The sequence below is a fragment of the Tachyglossus aculeatus genome (genome assembly GCF_015852505.1).
Source record: "Tachyglossus aculeatus isolate mTacAcu1 chromosome 12 unlocalized genomic scaffold, mTacAcu1.pri SUPER_6_unloc_1, whole genome shotgun sequence".
NCBI lineage: Eukaryota > Metazoa > Chordata > Mammalia > Monotremata > Tachyglossidae > Tachyglossus > Tachyglossus aculeatus.
In genome coordinates, this window is record NW_024044828.1 from 11248472 (window position 1) to 11268628 (window position 20157).

Genomic DNA, 20157 nt, shown 5'->3' on the forward strand with positions numbered 1-20157 from the left:
CCTGGGATTGAAGCAGGCAGATCCAGCACTGTCTGTTCTGTCTCTGTCTCTCCCTCCATCCTTCCTTTTCTCTTTCATATAACACCATGCCCAGCAGTTAGCCCTAGCCATCAATATTTGCTAAGTGCCGGCTGCTGCCAGAACCGGGCATATTTGCCCTCAGGAGTGTTACAGTATGTGGAGGAATAGAGTGAACACCATCTATAAACAAAATAGAATGACATTGAGTATGAGGACAAATGAAAAATAGCATCTAGGCTATGGAAATTTAATGAGGCGTGCAAACAAGCTAGCTGCAGTGATCTGAAGGATGGGAGTCCCAGGGTTTGTGGATGAAGTAGGTTTTTAGTCATCTTGATGGAGGGGAGAGAGAGCAATCTATTATTTTGGGTAATACTCCCAGCTCAGACTGTGTCACCCCATTAGATCTGTTACTGTACCATCCCAGCAAACAATGGCTGTACCATATTTCATTTTGTTAAGTACTTTGTGCTAATTGCTGGAGTTGATAGCAGGTAGTTAGCTTGGATACAGTCCCTGGCCCACATGAGACTCAGATTCTAAGAGGGAAGCAAAAGGGGTATTTAATCCCCAGCCAGGTTACATAGGATTGTTGGAATGAGTTGGCTTTGTTACAGGACTATATGAGTTCTCGGTACAAAATTTGCCTCTGCAAATAACAGCTTAGCCTTGCTTTTCTGAAGCAGCTTGGCCAGGTGGAAAGAGGATGGCCCCTGGAGTCAAGAGGACTTGGGTTCCAATCCCAGCTCTGCCACTTGTCCCCTGGGCGACTTGGGGAAAATCATTTAATTTCTTTATGCCTGTTACGTCATCTGTAAATTGTACCCAACCTGATAATCTTGTATTTACCCCAGCCCTTAGTGCAGTACCTGGCACATACTAAGCACATAACAAATACCATTAAAAAAAAGTGAGGGTTTAAGTGGATGTAGTGTGGTCTAGAGGAAAGAATATGGGACTGGAGTTAGGGGGCCAAGTTTTGGCCCTATTTCTGCCACTATTCAGCTACATGCTCTTGGGTAAATTAACTACCCCATGCCTCAGTTTTCTCGTCTATAAAATGGGGATAAGAACTGCTTTCCTGGCCTCTTAGACTGAGAGCTTATGTTGGGAAGGAACCGTGGGTGATCTGATAATCTTGTTTCTTCCCCTGTGCTTAAACATTGTAGTACTTAATAAGTATCATTATTATTATTATTACAAGTATTATTAGGAATCTGTTACTTGATGGTGATGATTATTGTGCCATCAGTGGAAGCAGTATAGCCTGGTGGAAAGAGAAGGCCTGAGAGTCAGAGTACTTGGGTTCTAGTTCGGCTCCTCTCCTTGTCTGCTTTGTAACCTTGGGTATGACACTTAACTTCTCTGTGCCTCGGTTTCTCCATCTGTAAAATGTGGATTAAATCCTACTCCCTCCTACTCAGAATCTGTCCCCTGTGTGGGACAGGGACTGTGTCCGACCTGATTAACAAGTAGCATTTGTATTAATACCATTATTCTTTAAGTGCTTACTGTGTGCCAAACAATCTTTTAAGCACTGGGGTAAATGCAAGTTAAGCAGGTCAGACACAGTCCCTGTCTCACACGGAACTCACAGTCTAAGTAGGAGGGAGAATAGGTATAAAATAACCATTTTACAGGTGAGGAAATGAAGGCATTGAAAAGTTAAGAGTCTTGCCCAAGGTCACACAGCAGGCATTAGGTGGAACTGGGATTGAAACCCAGGTCCTCTGAATCCCAGGCCTGTGCTCTTTTCACTAGACCACACTGCTTCTGCTGCTTAGTCTCATAAGTCTTTTCATGTCTAAACCCAGCTCTACCACTTGTCTGCTGTGTGGCCTTGGGCAAGTCATCTGTAAAATGGGGATTGAGACTGTGAGCCCTACATGGGACAGGGACTGTGTCCAACCCAATTTGCTTGAATCCACCCCAGTGCTTAGTACAGTGCCTGGCACTTAGTAAATGCTTAACAAATACCACAATTATTATTACTATAACTGACTCCCCTGGCACATTTTTTAAAAAATGGTATTTGTTAAGCTTTGGGGTAAATACAAGATAATCAGGTCCCACATTCATTCATTCATTCAATCGTATTTATTGAGCATTTACTGTGTGCAGAGTACTGTACTAAGTGCTTGGGAAGTACAAGTTGGCAACATATAGAGATGGTCCCTACCCAACAGTGGACTCACAGTCTCAGCAGGAGGGAGAACAGGTATTGAATCCCCATTTTACAGTTGAGGTAATTGAGGCACAGAGAAGTTAAGTGACTGGGCAAGTCAAGGTCACCCAGCAAGCAAGTGGCAGAGCCGAGATTAGCCCCCAGGTCCTCTGACTTCCAGGTTCATGCGTTTTCCACTAAGCGATGCTGTTTCTGTTATATCCCATGGTAAATGTGAAAAATACTGAACACAAATGATCCAAAAGTACTTTACTGCTACGAAACCTCTGGGCAGAGAAAACACAGAATCGCAGAACAACCCTGGGCTGAAACAAAGCCGTTCTGCCCTCACAAAACACCGACTTGCTCACAGAGCCAAAAGCTGTTTGCAACTACGTCCCTGTTTTTTTGGTCCTTTTGGTCCCTGAGGGGAGCATGTGACTAGGGTTCAAGTCCTCCAACATTAAAGATAAACAGTTGATCAAACTGCCAGTTTGTGGGGAGGCAGGGGAAGGGGAAAGGGGCAGCGTTTTGGAGGAGTGGCTTTACTTTAGTTGCTACTGGGCAAACGGTGCTAGTTTTGGCTTGTGTTATTGGGAGCATCAGCAATCTCCCCCACAGTTATCTCCATTCAGTTCTTTGGAATGCTTGTTCTAAAATATTAGCATGACATCCTGTCTCGGGGGAGTCAAGATTCAAGGGGACTCCCCAGAGGGATCTTTTAGGCCGCCAGACTCTTTAACTATTCTAAGGCCTCCCCTGGACTTTCATCACCCCTGAGACCTGTAATTAGGGGCTTTCACCAGGTTTTTACCTCATTGTCCAGCTAAATTGGAACTGTGGCCTAGAGGAAAGAGCACTGGCCTGGGAGTCAGATGACCCGAGAAGACCTGCTTTGTAATCTTGGCTCTGCCACTTGTCGGCTTTGTGACCTTGGGAAAGGCACTTATCTTCTCTGTGTCTCAGTTCATGATCTGTAAAATGGGGATTAAATACCTGGTCTTCCTCTCTCTGAGACTGTGAACCCTGTGTGAGACAGGGGCTGTGTCTGATCTGATTGTATTGTATGTACCCCAGGAGTTAGGGCAATGTTTGGCCCCCAATAATTGTGAGACTGTAAGCTCCTTATGGGCAGGGAATGTGTCTGCTAATTTTGTTGCATAAAGCACTTAGTACAGTGCTCTACTCATAGTAAGTGCTCAACAAATGCCATTGATTGTTTGACATTGTAAAATGCTTTCTATGTGCCAAGCACTGTCCTAAGCCAAAATAATCAGGCCAGGCACAGTCATGGTCCCACATGGGGCTGACAATCTAAAATGGAAGGAGAACAATAATTTGATCCCTATTTGACAGATGAGGAAACTGAGGCCCAGAAAATTAAGTGGCCTAGTTAAACTATGGGAGAATCATAGCCTAGTGAAAAGAGAACTGGCCTGTGAATCAGAGGACTGGGGTTCTAGTACCAGCTCCTCCTCTTGTCTGCTGGGTCACCTTGGGCAAGTCACTTAACTTCACTGTGCCTCAGTTTCCTCATCTGTAAAATGGAGATGAAGACCATGAGCCTCAGGTGGGATATGGACTGTACCCAATCTGATTAGCTTGTATCTACCCCAGTGCTTAGTACAGTGCCTGGCATATAATAAGCACTTAACAACTGTGGCCAAGGAGAGAGAGGCCCTGGTCCAGAGTGTAACGTGCAAAGGAGGAGCTGGTGTGCTGCAGAGACTGACCGCTCCAGGGAGAGTTAACTGCTCCAGAAGGAAGTTAAGAGTAGCCACTGGGATGGCTGGCCCCCTGAAAGCTGACCCCCTAGAAAGATTGACATGGTGGGGTGCAGCTCCAGGGCATTCTTGATTGGGGAGAGGTACCCCTCACTGTGGCCAGAGGGCTGGACCTGTCAACCTTGATGACCCCCACTCCCACTGTCAGGGATTAACAGTGACTTTGGTGGGGAGGGGTTGTCAGGGGAAGGAAGAGTGGATGTGATGATTATAGGGACCCTCAGCCCTAAATCCTGGCCAAAATAACCTCAGTATCACTTGAGAGGGCCTGGACTCCTGTTAATGCCTGCTGAGTCCTGGAGCCCTCCCGTTCTCCCGTTCTTCCCTTCCAGAGGAGGAAAGGATTGGGGCTCTGTGCCTGGCAAACCTCCTTCCTGAACCCCTTCTTTCACTGCCATCACTCCTTACCTCTCAACCTAGTACTCTTCTGATCAGCAAAGGGATCAGAAGAAGCTGAGGAGGATGGATGCAGTGGAGGAGGAGGAGAAGGAGAAAGAAGAGGACACTGAGGTGAATTGTGAAGTTGGTGAAGTGCAGATACCTTTAGAGGAAGATCCTAGATAAGAATGGATCTATAATCATTAACATCAAATCACTAATGTCTCCATGTTCTGATTCCAATAGCTTAAGTGACTGGCTCCTGTTTCAAATCTTTTCTAAAGCTTTTCTCCTCCATCCAGTGGCTCAGTGGAAAGAGCACTGCCTTTGGAGTCAGAGGTCATGGGTTCAAAACCTGGCTCCACCAATTGTCAGCTGTGTGACTTTGGGCAAGTCACTTAACTTCCCTGTGCCTCAATTACCAATGGGGATTAAGACTGTGAGCCCCATGAGGGACAACCTGATTACCTTGTAACCTACCCAGCGCTTAGAACAGTGACTTGCACATAGTAAGTGCTTAATAAATGCCATCACTATTATTATTATTATCCAGGTGGCTCTAGCCCCTCCACACAACTGCCCCAGCTTCTCCTCCTCCTCTCCCTCACCCTCCTCCTCTTCCTCCTCTTCCCCCTCCCACCTCCTCCTCCCTCCTTCTCCCCTCCTCCTCCTCCACTCCTCTTCCTTTCCACCTCCTCCTCCTCCTCTTCCTCTCCCTTACTTATCCAGACATAAATCCTATATATCCAAGTCCAGCTTCACTCTGATTCTACTTCTGGGCTTGGTATAAAATCATAGAATCTCCAAGGTGGAAGAAACCTCAAATGCTCTGGTCCAGGGAGCTGGACCAACTTCCAGATCAGAAGGTTGATTATTCTTTGTATAAAGCAGTAGAAAACATGATCCCTGTTTTTGAGAAGCTTTTACAGTTAAATCATAAACTCACTTAAGCACTTATAGGTGGAGGAGGCAAGGAGAATCCGGACCTACTCTGCTGCGAACTTACGGTCAAGGAATTAGCTTTTGGATGCCAGTTTCTCCTGCTGCAAAATGGACAGAGTAAAACTGATGTAATGATGGAATAGGATCCATCAGATAATGTTCCTCAAAAGGCTTTGGGATCCCTGGATCTAAGGGCTATGTGTTATGACAGGAGGAAGGTTCAGAGAAAGGACTCAAAAAATATTTCTGGAAAAAAGTGGTTGAGTGCGTGTGTGTGTGTGTGTGTGTGTGTCTAGATCTGGCTAGATGTAAATATGCTTCTACCTAATATTTTGTTTCCATCTCCCAATCTGAATCAAACACAGCTTCATCTTAATGAGACTATTTCATAATTATGCTCCCTTGCAAGCTCACCGTGGGCAGGGAATGTGTGTTTATTGTTATATAGTACTTTCCCAAGTGCTTAGTACAGTGTTTTGCACACAGTAAACACTCAATAAATATGATTGACTAACCTACTGACTTCCTGAGATCGGGGGCAGAACCACAACAGCCTGTAAGACCTAGCCTCTCTGGCAGCCACAACCTTTGACCTTGACCCTTTCCTTCATAGATTCCATGGCCTGGGTGGCTTCAGGGTCTCCTCAGTTTCCTTGAACGTCAGGTTGGGGTTGGCAGATCTAGAAATGTTCCAGGATCCCAGAGCCAAGGGGTCTAATGGCTCAGAGTTCTCCCTTAGCTGATTTTCTATGCTGCCTGACTGCAGACTCTCCTCAGGCCAGCCAGGAGCAGCCAATTGAAGTGGCAGCCAATATCCCTCCCCTTTTCCCCCAGTGGCATCTCAGCTGCCCTCCTGCTTCCTTCCCTGCCTGAAACGCAAAGACTGTGCAGCCAGGTTGAAGAAACTTGCTCAAGAGTCCCTGGTATTCCAAGGATTCCATCTTACAGTCAGTCAAGATGATCTGGAAGCAAATCCTCTTCTTTTCCTGCCTCTCAGCTTTTGTGATCTTGGCCGGTAAGTGTGATCAGCAATAAAACCAGAAATTCTTCACGGAGGACCCACTAGATTTAAAACAAGAGAGCTGAGATTTTCTCAACTGTGGTAGTTGTGGGGTGGAGGGTGTTGTGTGCTTATGCATATACAATTCAAGGATTCTTGAATAGAATTAAGGAATTCAAGAGGGAAAGAGACTTGGTTGGTGGTTTTGAGGCAAAAGCCTGGGTTTACTTGGATGTGTGAGGTTGGCTCCCCAGGGTGATGGTTAGGGAAAAAAATCCCAGGGTAGAGAGGTGGTGACTCTCGGAAGTACATGACTTAAGGGTTTACCTTGTGGACGAGGGATGTTTCCCTGAAATAAGCCTTGCCTTTGTGCCGTTTTTCCCTTAGTTCTCCAGGATGCAGAAAGTGCTACTGTGGGCTCCAGACAAGCAGCTGCGGACGAGAACAAGGAAAGTAAGTACTCTTGAGTTTGGGAGAAGGGGAAGCCACGGCCTCCAAGCTGTCCTTTTCACCCCTGATTCTCCTCGGGTGGTGATCACTCTGTGTCTCTGCTTTCAGGTCTGAAAAGGAAGATTTTCATGCAGGAATCTGATGCCTCCAACTTCTTCAAGAAGCGAGGCAAACGGTCCCCAAAGTCCCAGGATGAGATCAATGGTGAGGCTGAGGTGGGGGGCCGGGCAGGGGGATGGAGTCACACTGAGCTCCTTGTGGGCAGGGACTGTGTCTACCAATTCAATCGTATTGTAATAATAATAATAACTGTGTTATTTGTTAAGCACTATGTGCCAAGCATTGTGTTATGTGCTGGGGCAGATACAAGATAATCAAGTCCCACATGGGGCACACGTTCTGAGTAAGTTCACTGTGGGCACAGAATATGTCCATCAACTCTGTTATATTGTACTCTCCCAAACACATCGGACAGTGCTCTGCATACAGTAAGCACTCAATAAATACGATTGACTGATTGTTAGGAGGGAGCACAGGTATTGAATCCCCATTTTGCAGATGAGGGAACTGAGACACAGAGAAGTTAAGTGGCTTGCCCAAAGTCACACAGCAGGTAAGTGGGACTAGAACCCAGGTCCTCTAACTAGCCCGTTGTCTTTCAAATAAGCCACACTGCTCCCCAATATTTTAGTACAGTGCTCTTTTATACAGAAAGCACTCAATAAATGCCATATATTGAGTCCCTCTCTCCACACCACCCCACTCTCTTCCCTAAAACTCTTCTAGGCTCTGAAAGATTGCATTGCTCCCCAAGGTCCAGATAGAGAAAATAGTTGACGGTGGCAGAGGGCTTCTTTCATATGCTGGGTTGGGAGTTGGAGGGAGTGAGGAGTTTGAGGAGCAAATGACTCTTTTCAGTCAGAAAAGAGTATACCCCCAAATAGAAGAGGACATACACTGCTGCCACATTGTGGATTTAAAATTTGAGAAGGAAAACCTAAAAGAATGAACTCTGAGTGGGGCTCGGGTGGGTTTTTACGAAGCTCGCTAGAAAACCAAAGCATCCAATTCCTGGCACCTTTTGGAATGGAAAAGCAGACATTCCACAAAGGGAGTGGTGGTGGGGTGCGGGGAGTATTTTCCACCCCGTCCAGATGACTGGGGCCAGCAAGGGATGCGATGCGTTCCCTCGGTCCCTCCTTGCGGACAGAAACATTCAGTGTGTGAAGCAAACTTGCCAAGATGCTGTGGGAGGTGTGGGGCAGGCTGGTGAATTGAGATGTTGATTTCACCCTTTCCTCCTTCTCCCTCCAGCCTGCCCAACTCCAGCAGGCCTGCAGTAGTGTTCCCAACAGGTGAAAGAGCTACTGTATCATTGGATCTCAGTTAGCCCACGTGAACCTGGTATAACTAATAATGATTGTGTGTGTTTTTTATGGTATTTGTTAAGTGCTTACTGTGGGCTAAGCACTCTTCTAAGCACTGGGGTAGGTGCAAGATTATCAGTACAGACACAGCTCCCATCCGACATGGGGCTAACAGTCTGGGAAAGAGGGAGTAGGATGAGGAAACTGAGGCACAGAGAAGTTGAGTGACTTGCCTGAGGTCACACAGCAGAAAAGTAGCAGAGCTGGCTCCCAGGCCTGTGCCCTCCCTTCTAGGCCACACTGATTCCTAGTTGTAGTGGTTAGTATGCAGTAAGTGCTCAGCAAATGCTAGTGGCGTATTTGTTGAGCCCATACTCAAGAGCTGCTCCCTGGACCTAAATTTGAGCTTTCTGACCTGCTAACTCTCTGAAGCCTGTCCCCCACCACCCAACTTGCTTTCTCCCCATCCCAAAACCCTGCCTCCTTATTGCACCCATGTTTTCAAAACAAACTCTTCTAGGATATAAGCTCATTATGGGCAGGAAATGTTTCTGTTTAGTGTTATATTGTACTCTCCCAAGTGCTTAGTACAGTGCTCTGCACACAGTAAGCTCTCATTAAATACAACTGAATGAACAAAATAAAAAGCCGGGAGAAAGCACATTTCCCACGTCTCATAGGGTACCTTGGGAGCAGATTTGTTCTCTCTGAGGAGGATTTATTGGTGCAGAGACCGCATGCATGGTAGCTTTGTAGGAATTTTCACATGGAGGAGAGTTAAGCCTGTGGAATCCCCAGTGCAGCTTTCCCCATTACAGTCTATGCTCTGGGACCTGGAGTGATTGTGATTTTAGTTTTAGTTTTTTTTTAATCCCATGAGGTAAACAAACTACGGACTCTGCAACTAAAGCAGTACCTTCCATTAGAATCCAGGTCTCCTGACTCCCAGCTCCAGGCTCGTTCCACTAAGCCATAAGGCTTCTCACCTCTGCTTTCAGACCGTATATGTTTCTGCTGTTATGTATCTCCCTATTCATTTCTGCTCCACTGTGCAGTGGTGATTTTTATACAGGAAATACACTAAGTGCAGCCAAGTAAAGTTTGGGGAGAACGGTTCCCCTAGAGTGATTTACAGAACAGGCACGGCTTCTGTCCATCCCCAACGGTCTGGACTCTGGCTTCAATGGGAGCTCTGTAGCTTGGCTGAGGGTATCTCCAACATGGTGCAGGGCGGCTGAAAGGCTAATGTTGAAAGCTAAATTGTGCATCTGGCTATGGGCAGAGTGGGGGAAAAGTGGAGTGGGAAGGAAGCTTAGGAAGGAGGGCAGGAGGAGCTGACTCAGAGTGGTTGCAATAAAGGCCCTACTGTGAAGTCCTCAGCCCCTAAGTATCCTAGAAATGTTCTTCAAGCACCGAAACAAGGAATTAGAATCCATTTTTGGTCTCTCCCAGGACTAGCTTGGCTTCTTCTAGCCAAATGAAACACTGATTTAGACATTACAGTCCAAAGCATTTTCACCTGAAATATCAAGGTAGGGTTTGGGTTTTCCCTTATTTAAATATTGTAAGCTACACTAGAGTGTAAACTCCTTGAAGGCAAGGGATCATTTCTTGCAACCCTTTTGTACTGTATTCTCCCAAGTGTTTAGTACAGTGCTCTTTACCACGGATTGATTGATCTGCATTTTTTCCTCAATCCTCCCCTTTAGTAGAGTGATTCTTAGATGACTCTGCTCTGAGCTGCAGCAGGGGAGATTTCTCTGGGCTTGCTGGTACATACATGTTTTTTTTTCTGAGGACTAAACATCCTAGGAGGATTCCTGTGTGTTGGCTAGTGGTATTGAGGAGATCTCTCTTATACCTGCATCTACCTCTCCAATCAATCAGTCAATAATCAATAGCATTTATTGAGCTCTTACTGTGTGCAGAGTACTGCACTAAACCCTTGGGAGAGTATAATACAACAGAGTTGGAAGAACCGATCCCTACCCATAAGAAGAAGCAATGTGGCCTAGTGGAAAGAACACAGGCCTGGAAGTCAAAGGACTTGGGTTCTAATCCTGGCTCTGCTACTTATCTGCTGTATGACCTAGGGCAAGTAACATAACTTCTTGGTGCTTCAATTACCTCATCTGTAAAATGGGGAGTAAGATTGTGAGCCCTAAGTAGGATAGGGACAAGCTAATCTGGTTGGACACAGTCCCTATCCTACTTGCACATAGTAAGCACTTAACAAATGCCAAGTTCAGAGGAAGGACGTGGGACGAGAGATCGGTGGCGAGTTAGATGAGATCAAGGTACAGTGAGTAGGTTGGCATTAGGGGAGTGAAGTGTGAGGGCTGGGTTGTAGTGGGAGAGTAGTGAAGTGAGGTAGGAGGGGGCAAGGTGAGTGAGTGCTTTAAAGCTGATGGAATGGAGTTTCTGTTTGATTTGGAGGTAGATGAGCAACCACTGGAGGTTGTTGTGGAGTGGGGAAATAAGAACTAAACAGTTTTATAGAAAGATGATCTGGGCAGCAAAATGAGGTAAGGCTGGAGTGGGAAGAGGCAGAAGGAAGGGAGGTCAGAAAGAAGGCTATTATTGTAATTAAGGTGGGATAGGAAAAGTGCTTGGATTAATGTAGTAACAGTTTGGATGGAGTGGAAAGGGTAGATTTTAGCAGTGTTGTGAAGGTTGAATGTTGTGAAGGTTGAGCTGACAGGTGTTAGTGATAGATTGAATATGTGGAATGAATGAGTGAGAGGAGTCAAGATTAATGCCAAGCTTATGGTCTTGTGAGACAGGAAGGATGGTGGTGCTGTCTACAGTGATGGGAAAGTCAGGGGAAGGACTGGGTTTTGTGGGAAGGTAAGGAGTTCTATTTTAGTTATGTTAATTTGGAGCTGATGTCAGGACATCCAAGTTGGATGTCTTGAAGACAGGAGGAAATGGGGGGGGGGCGGGGAGAGAGAGAGAGAGAGAGAGAGGGAGAGATATCAGGGCTGGAGATGTAGATTTAGAAATCAATCCATAGAGGTGGTAGTTGAAGTCATGTGAGTCGATATGTTCTGTAAGGGGGTGGGTGTATCTGGAGAATAGAAGGGGACCCATAACTGAACCTTAAGGGGTAACTAAAATTACCCCTTGAGGGGTGGGAGGCAGAGGAGAAGCCTGCAAAAGAGAATGAGAATAAACCACTAGAGAGATAGGAGGAGAACCAGGAGAGACAGTGTGAGTGAAGCCAAGGTTGGATAATGTTTCCAGGAGAAGGGGGTGGTCGACAGTGTCAAAGGCAGCTGAGAGGTGGAGGAGAATTACCAAGAAAGACATCAGTGGCGACCATTGAGAGGGTGGTTTCTGTGAAGTGAAGGGGACAGAAGCCAAATGGGAGGGGTTCAAGTAGTGAACTGGAGGAGGAGAACTTGAAGCAGCGGGTGTAGACAACTCCCACAAGGAGTTTGGAGAGGAATGGTAGGAGAGGGATGGGGCAATAGCTGGAGGGAGCCATGGGGTGAAGGGAAGGTATTTTTAGGAGACGGAAGTCATGAGCTTGTTTGAAAACAGTGGGGAAGAAGCCATTGGAGAGTGAATAGTTGAACATGGCAGTTAGGGAGGAAAGAAAGGAGGGGACAAGTGTTTTGATAAGGTGTGAAGGAAGGGGATCAGATGCACAGATGAAGGGGATGAATTTTGAGAGAAGGCAGGAGATCTCCTTTAGAGATACTGCTGGGAAAGATGGGAGAATTGAAGAAGGGGCAGGAGTGGGGAAGGACTGGTGAGAGGTAGGGGAGATTTTAGGGATCTCATGCCTGATAATGTCAATTTTTTCAATGAAGTAGATGGCTAGGACATTAGGGGCAAGGGATAGGGGAGGTAGGGGAAGAGTGGGTTTGAGGAGGGAGTTAAATGCTTGGAATAACTGGCGAGGGTGATGGGCATGGCTGTCAATAAGGATGGAGAAATAATTTTGTCAGGCAGAGGAGAGGGCAGAGTTAAAGCATGCAGGGATAAACTTGAAGTGAATGAGGGTGGCCTGCTATCCAGATTTCCGCCAGCAGTGCTCTTCAGCTCATGCAAAAGAACAAAGGAGGTGTACTGTGAATGTGATCTAGGGTTGTGGGCTAGCGGTCACTAGATCTATGAAGGGGAAAAAAAGAAGCTTTCAGTCTTCAGGGGAAGGGTTGACCGTTCGTTGCCCACTGATGCCAACCAGCATGCACTTTCACTGGTTCATTCATTCATTCATTCATTCAATCATATTTATTGAGCACTTACTGTGTGCAGAGCACTGTACTAAGTGCTTGGGAAGTACAAGTTGGCAACATATAGAGATGGTCCCTACCCAACAGTGGGCTCACAGTCTAGAAGGGGGAGACAGAGAACAAAACAAAACATATTAACAAAATAAAATAAATAGAATAAATATGTACAAATAAAATAAATAAATAGAGTAATAAATACGTACAAACATATATACAGGGGAGGGGAGGGTAAGGAGGTAAGGTGGAGGGGATGGGGAGGAGGGGGAGAGGAAGGAGGGGGCTCAGTCTGGGAAGGCCTCCTGGAGGAGGTGAGCTCTCAGTAGGGCTTTGAAGGGAGGAAGAGAGCTAGCTTGGCGGATGTGCTTTTAGACTGTGAGCCCACTTTTAGACTGTGAGCCCACTGTTGCATAGGGACTGTCTCTATATGTTGCCAATTTGTACTTCCCAAGCTCTTAGTACAGTGCTCTGCACATAGTAAGCGCTCAATAAATACGATTGATGATGATGATGATGATGTGCGCAGGGAGGGCATTCCAGAAAATGGTTAGAATGTGTGGGAAGGTTATAACCCGAATTTCCTTTCTTGCCTGCCAATAGAGAAAAGGAACAAACAGCAGGTTTCTCCCATCCCTCTTAGAGTATTGAGGTCTTTCTCCTTCCCTGAAAACATCCTGTGTTTCTTCCTCAGTGGAGACACGGCAGCAGCTGAAGGCTGATGAGCACCGGAGAGAGTATTTTGAAGAACAAAGGAATGAGTTTGAGAACTTTGTGGAGGAACAACAAGATGGTAAGAGCCCCAAGAAACCATCCCCACCACCCAGTCACTCTAGGCCCCTAGGCTGTGTGCTGATGACTGAAGGCTCTTGCTGGTAGCTCTCCACAGCACACCTGGCTGTTTCTGGCCTTTCCCAACCTGGATTTAGGCAGTTGGGAATAGGCTTGTTTGCCGGATATGGAAATTGATGTCAATCCTGGCTCTGTCAATTTCTTGCTGTGAGACCTTGGGCAAGTCACTTCACTGCTCTGTGCTACAGTTTCCTCATCTGTAAAATGGGGATTAAATACCCATTTATTGAGTACTTACTTTGTGCAGAGCACTGTACTAAGGTCTTGGGAGAGTACAATATAAGAATATAACAGATACATTCCCTGCCCATAATGAGCTTACAGACTCAATCAATCAATCAATCAATCAATCGTATTTATTGAGCACTTACTATGTGCAGAGCACTGTACTAAGCACTTGGGAAGTACAAATTGGCAACACATAGAGACAGTCCCTACCCAACAGTGGGCTCACAGTCTAAAAGAGCACAGGCCTGGGAGTCAGAAGAACCTGGGTTCTAATCCTGGTTCTGCCACTTGTTTGCTGTGTGACCTTGGGCAAGTCAATTCACTTCTCTGTGCCTCAGTCACATCATCTATAAAATGGAGTTAAGACTTCCCCACATGCGACATGGACTGTGTCCAAACAGATTACCTTATACCTTCCCCAGCACTGGCACAGAGTAAGCACTTAAGAAACACAATAAAAATGATAATAATTGTTGAATTCATGGTAGAGTTTATTGGGCATCTGCTACGTACAAAGTATTTGACTGTACTAAGTGTTTAGTCCTCAGAAGCAAAGAAATACAGGCTCATCTTCACCCATCCCTTATGTCTCAAATGAGGGAAGGAAGAGAAGGGAAGAGGGAGAAATTATGGGTTATGGGGAGGCTGGGAAAGGCTTAGGAAGATGGGAGCACATTAAGAAAATGTCAGGCCAAACTCAGGGAGCTTGTTTTTTTTTAATACACTGCATTTGTATTGTTTAGTCAACATTTTCACTCTTGGGGCTGCATTAATGCACTTGACCTAGATTACCAATGGAGACTGTACTTTATTTAGTTTTCAATTAAAACAATTTTCACGGAACTAATTAAGAATACCAAATGGGAGGGAGAGTAGTATTGTCATTTAACTACTAACTCTGACTTCAGGAGATAATGATTATGGACAAGGTTCCCTGAGCCAGTCACTGTAAGTTCCCAAGTGGTTGATTCATGCCCCAAGAAAATCTCGTGGTTCCAAAGGCCTTGACTACAACAGAAACCCACAAGAGGTGGGTAATTAGCAGTGGAGTTCTTGGTAGAACTCTGAGGCAGGACTGGCTAACTAATTCATTTCCAGGCCTCAGTTATTCAAACAGCAGGTGGTCTTCTTAGGGAAAAACCTTTCTAGAAGCAAATTAGCTAGGTGCTTCCCCAAGGTGTTGGGAAGGTGGGATTCCCCCAGTCTCAGAGGAGAAAACCCAGGAAAGGGGCCTCAATAGAGCAGTGGAGGAATCCAGAGTAGCTCTCCAGATGTCAGAGGGTTCATGCTACTGCCCAGAAGCAGCAAGATGCAGAGTTGGGTTCATTTATTTGGAGTGAGTCGGGTCCAGTCTGTGAACCCTGGGCGGGACAGGGACTGTATCTACCCCTGCACTTAGTACAGTGCTTGGCACATAGTAAGCGCTGAACTAATGCCACAGTTGTCATTGTTATTATTAGGTGAATTCCTCCCACTTGGGAGCTGTGATGTATGGGGTTTGCTGGCTGTGGCGGCAGGCTGGGAGGAAGGAGCCGCTACATAAGGAATATCCTGGCTTCCTCCCCTTCGACAACTGGCTTCTTCCCTTCCTCATTCAATCACATTTCATTCAATCAGATTTATTGAGCACTTAATATGTACAGAGCACTTTACTATTGGGAGAATACAATACAACAATAACCAGACACATTTCCTGCCCACAATGAGCTTACAAAAGGAGGTCAGGATGTCCCTCAGCGGGCTCTTCAAATGGGGTAACTAGATTTCCGGCCCAATCCAGAAAGCCAAGCGATAGTTACTGCTGTCTGGAGGTGACTGAAAGGCTCTCGGGAAGGTGGTGGAGCATGGGTTAAGTTTGCAGAGATGTGTTTATTCAGCACTGCTTAGGGCTGTACTAAAGAAATACCCTTTGTTTTCCTGAACTCTGCTCCCTGCAACCCACAGCTTGGGCAGAACAAACCCCTCTAGCTCAATTCATTTGAGTGGCTTAGCGTTCCCCCAACTTGCTTTCCTAGTTTTCCAGCCTCAGGACAGTACTATCAGTTAATCAATCAGAGATATTTATTTAGTGCTTACTAAGTGCAAGTAGTAGGTAGGATGCTACAGAATTAGTGGACAAACCCCTCTAGTTCGGTTCATTCAAGTAGCTTAGCCTTCCCCCAACTTGCTTTCCTAGTTTTCCAGCCTCAGGACAGGACTATCAATTAATCAATCAATGATATTTATTGAGTGCTTACTAGGTGCAAGTAGTAGGTATGATGCTACAGAATTAGTGGACATGCTCTCTGCCCATAAGCTTACAGACAGTCTAGAGGAGAAGACAGACAGTAATATAAATAAATAATAATATATAATTTAAAGATATGTACCTAAACGTCGTGGGGGGAAATCTTTAATGTCTAAGATGCAGGTGTACAAGCCCCACACACCCTGATTTAGCCCACTCTCCTGATTGAGTTAACAAGGCCAAGCTCAGTAGTCACCAGCTTGGCTAGTAAGTCGAGTTTAGGATGACCCAGGCATGGCCATGGACTTGGCCAAATGGCAGCAGAATACTGTTTGGTAAGACGCTAACATTGAGAAGTGCCCTGACACTTCCTTTGGAGAAAATGCAAACCACTGTTCTGGCTCCAGACTCTTCCCTAGGGCAACTTCATTTCTTTGTATGTTTTGGACTCCTGGGAGTTTCCACAGAAGTTAAAAATAAAAGAGGGAAGAAATAAATACAAGGTTCTAGAAAGGCCTGGGAGTGTCTCTCCCCTGTTGTGCTCTGGAGAACGAACATCAGTTCAAACCTGTCACAAAGGCTACAGTGCTAGAGCCCAGCCCTGGCAGGAGACTTTGCTTAGGGGGAAAAAAGACACTTTTTTGAGTGTATTTGAAAACTGCTGACAGGAGGAACCAACAAAACAAACAGCTTTTTTGCTCTTTCTAAGCCCCTGGGAAGAATAGGGTGCCTATAAGAAATCTGGCAGCAAGTCTCAGCATCATCATTTTTTATCTCTAAGAACAATATGGAATCTTTTGACCCACCCGTTCCTAGAAGGGGAGTAGTGGAGAGGGAGCCTCAGCTTGAAGCAAAATTGTGAAGGGACTTGATGTGAGAAGCAAGGAGACCAGAGACAGACAGAGCAGGAAAAGGATCTATTAGTCAGGGAGGGAGAAAGTTGAGGTCTAAAATTGTCTCCAAGTTCAAGAAGCAGCGTGGCAGAAGGGAAAGAGCACAGGCCTCGGAATCAGAGGACCTGGGTTGGTTCATTCATTGTTGTATTTATTGAGCATTTATTGTGGCTGTGCCACTTGCCTGCTGTGTGACCTTGGGAAAATCGCTTCACTTCGCTGAAAAATGTGGATGAAATAACCATTCCCCCCTACCCCTTATACTGTGACGCTGGTGAGGGATAGGAACTGTCTCCAACCTGATTGTCTTGTAACGACCTCAGGGCTTAGTATAGTGCCTGGCACCCAGAATGCGTTTAACAAATGTCACTATTATTATTAATATAATTACAGGTTTCTGCTATGTTTGTATTCAATATAAAAGAATAAACCCATAGACCCAAGCAACTATCAAAAATCACCTTCCTTATTAGTCAGTGGGTTATTATTGGAGGGTTTTGGGTTTTCTTGCATTTGTTAAGCACTTGGCCTGTGCCAGGCACTGTACTAAGTGCTGGAATATATACAAGCTAATAAGGTTGGACACAGTCCCTGTCCCACATGGTACTCACAGTCTTAACCCCCATTTTACAGATGAAGTAACTGAGGCACAGAGAAGTGAAGTGGCTTGCCCAAGAGCACAAAGCAGACAAATGGCAGAACCAGGATTAGAACACAAGTCCTTCTGATTTCTCAGTCCAGTGCTCTATCTATTAGGCCACACTGCTTCCCTGATTGAGGAGCCTCAGTGTACCAGGGGCTTTACAAAAGCTGTAGCCAGGGGGCAAGTCAGACCTGGGAGAGATGAGGAGTGGGCTTAGAGTGGAGGTGGATGGGGGGAAAGCAAACAGCTGGGTGGTGGAGGAGGGGAAGGGAAGGGAATGGAAGGAAACTCTCTTCCGCTGCTGGCAGGGCGTAGACTTGCGGGGGTGGAGGGCAGAGGTCCCAGAGGGAGTTTGTCAGCAAGGTGGAAGGCAAGGAGACTTGGAAAATGTGCCGGTTTTAAAAGTGCCACCCTAGGGTGCTGCCAGAGGTCCTGGGGTTGGGTTAAAATCTTAATTTTACCCATTCTTCCCAAGTGGAGCCAGAACCTTTGCAAAAAAGTTGGAGCTGAACTCCCTCATACAGGTCTGTTGGGGGAGAGAGACCGGTCTGGTCAATCCTGGGATGGACAAGCAGAGGACTCTGGGAAGATCTGGTCTGTTTCCCAGTTGTGGCCTCCAGTTAATGGTATTTATTGAGCACTTACTGTGTACCGAGCACTGTACTAAGTCCTTGGGAGAATACAAAAGAACAGAGTTGGTAGACATGTTCACTTCCTACAATAAGCTTTCAGCCTGGAGGGGGAGGCAGTTATTAATATTAAGTAAATATTTGATGGATGTCTTCATGAGTGCTGTGGGCCTGAGGGAGGGGTGAATATTATTTCTAGAGGGCCACCCCACTACAAATCGTGACTTCCCCCGCCCACCGCAGTTCCACTGATTGGGCTAGAGGCAGTCAGTTCTTCTTTATCTCAAGGGAGGGAGGGATGAAGAAAAGCTGGGAGGGGCTCCCATCTCTGCTGCAGCAGTGGATTCAGTCAGCCATAATCCACCAGAGTTCAGTCATGGAAGACCTTTTCAAGTCCCCCAAAAGAAAACTGAGGGAACTGTCCAAGAAGGATGTTCCACACCCACATACAGACCTTGGAGTCACTGCTGTGTTCCCACTGGACTGCAAGCTCCTCGAAGGCAGGGATCATGTCTACTTAATAATAATAATAACGGTATTTGTTAAGCGCTTACTGTGTGCGAAGCACTGTTCTAAGCACTGAGGGGGATACAAGGTGATCAGGTTGTCCCACGTGGGGCTCACAGTCTTAATCCCCATTTTACAGATGAAGTAACTGAGGCACAAAGAAGTGAAGTGACCTGCCCAAAGTCACACAGCTGACAAGTGGTGGAGCCGGGATTAGAACCCATGACCTCTGACTCCCAAGCCCGGTTCTTTCCACTGAGCCACGCTGCTTAACTCTAGTCTACTCTCCCAAGAGCTTTGTACAGTGCTCTGCAGACAGTAGCACTCAATTAAACATCACTGACTGCTCAATTTCTCAGTGACAACACTTTTCAGTCAGTTCTCCCGGGAAGGCTTGAGCCACCTGATGTAACCTTAATGTCTTCGGTGTTCAGTTTTGAGAACCTGCCAGCTGTGACCCTACAGAATGGAAGGGGAGAATGTGGGGGTGTCTGTCAGTCAAAGGTGCTGATCCCATCTCCTTAAACGTGGTGTCCCCCTCTCTCCCCTCCAGAACAAGACGAAAGGAACCGGGAACAGGTTGAACAGTGGCGCCAGTGGCACTACGATGGTCTCAACCCACCGTACCAATTCAACCGCCATCATGTCTAACCTCTGCGCAGAAGGCAAACTAAGGAGAATGACTTGAACAACGTTTGTTAATGTTGGCATCACACACTTTCTCACAAACACACACACACACAATGCGGGTGTTGGGAGACAGTGGAACACCCACTGAAATCTGGCAAGCGGCAAACAAATCTGGCAGCAAGCATCCAGTCTGAGAGTCTCAACACAGTATTTGCCGTAACAGACAGCCTCCTATTTTATGTTGGGGTCCCTTTTGTTATAATGGATAGAGAGCCTCCACCTTTTGCTTCTTATTTTTGAATGCTTACTTTTTTCCCTGGGGGTGACAAAAGCTCGTCCTCAACATGTTGGACAGCTTCCCTTGCTTTGCAGTTATTTTGAGTTAAAATGGTAAGAATTCTTTTGGATGCCTAATATTGAGTTAGTTTATGCACCTATTCATAGAAAAGGAAAAGAAATCACCATTCATAGGTTTGTATCCACCTTTGGAACTCTGAAATCTTTTCACCTTGGAAACAGTACAGTATCAACAGCATAATTTCCCCAAAAGTAATCGATTTAGTTCTTGCTCTTTACCCCCATCTCTTTTTCTTTGTTAGCAGAATTGATCCTGCCAAATTTTATTTTACTTTCGAAGGATTGTTATTTGGTGCGCTAAGCCACCATCAGTATATATAGTTAGTGATGCAAAGTGCACACCGAAAATGCCAATAAAAATGTTTGTGATACCATTTGCAGCCTGGAGTATACTCCTCCCACTTCATGCAAATAATCATAATTGTGGTATTTGTTGAGTGCTATGTGCCAAGCACTGAACTAAGTGCTGGCATAGATAGGAAATCACTTGAGAGCCTTATATTTACATTTCAACGATGATTTTTGTTTTCATTATTACAGCAACCTGACTGCCAGCCACAGAAACTAGGACTCTTATTTGTTGGGGTGGAGAAGTCCGCTTGACACAGAAAGCACTTAAAAATGCCTATTAAATACCTTCAAGAGGGAAAGGGGTTATCAGTTATTCGCTAATGCCATCAGTGGTCACCCACAAATCAGGCCAGTTACAACCTTTTCTGAATACCCTTAACATCTTTTTTCTTTGAGGTATTTGTTAAGCACTTACTATGTGCCAGGCACTGTACTAAGTGCTAGGGTAGATTCGGGCTAATCGGCTTGGACACAGTCCCTGTCCCACATGGGGCTCAAG

At 45.8% G+C, this 20157-nt stretch overlaps 1 protein-coding gene across 1 annotated transcript; it reads left to right on the forward strand.

Annotated features, from left to right (window-relative positions):
* The first annotated feature begins 6223 nt into the window (after positions 1 to 6223).
* UCMA (upper zone of growth plate and cartilage matrix associated) lies at positions 6224 to 19220 on the forward strand. The gene is made up of 5 exons (XM_038741483.1): positions 6224 to 6304; positions 6677 to 6742; positions 6848 to 6943; positions 13036 to 13134; positions 18874 to 19220. The coding sequence occupies exons 1-5, from the start codon at positions 6247 to 6249 to the stop codon at positions 18969 to 18971; spliced, it is 417 nt and encodes a 138-aa protein (XP_038597411.1). The 5' UTR covers positions 6224 to 6246; the 3' UTR covers positions 18972 to 19220.
* The last annotated feature ends 937 nt before the right edge of the window (positions 19221 to 20157 follow it).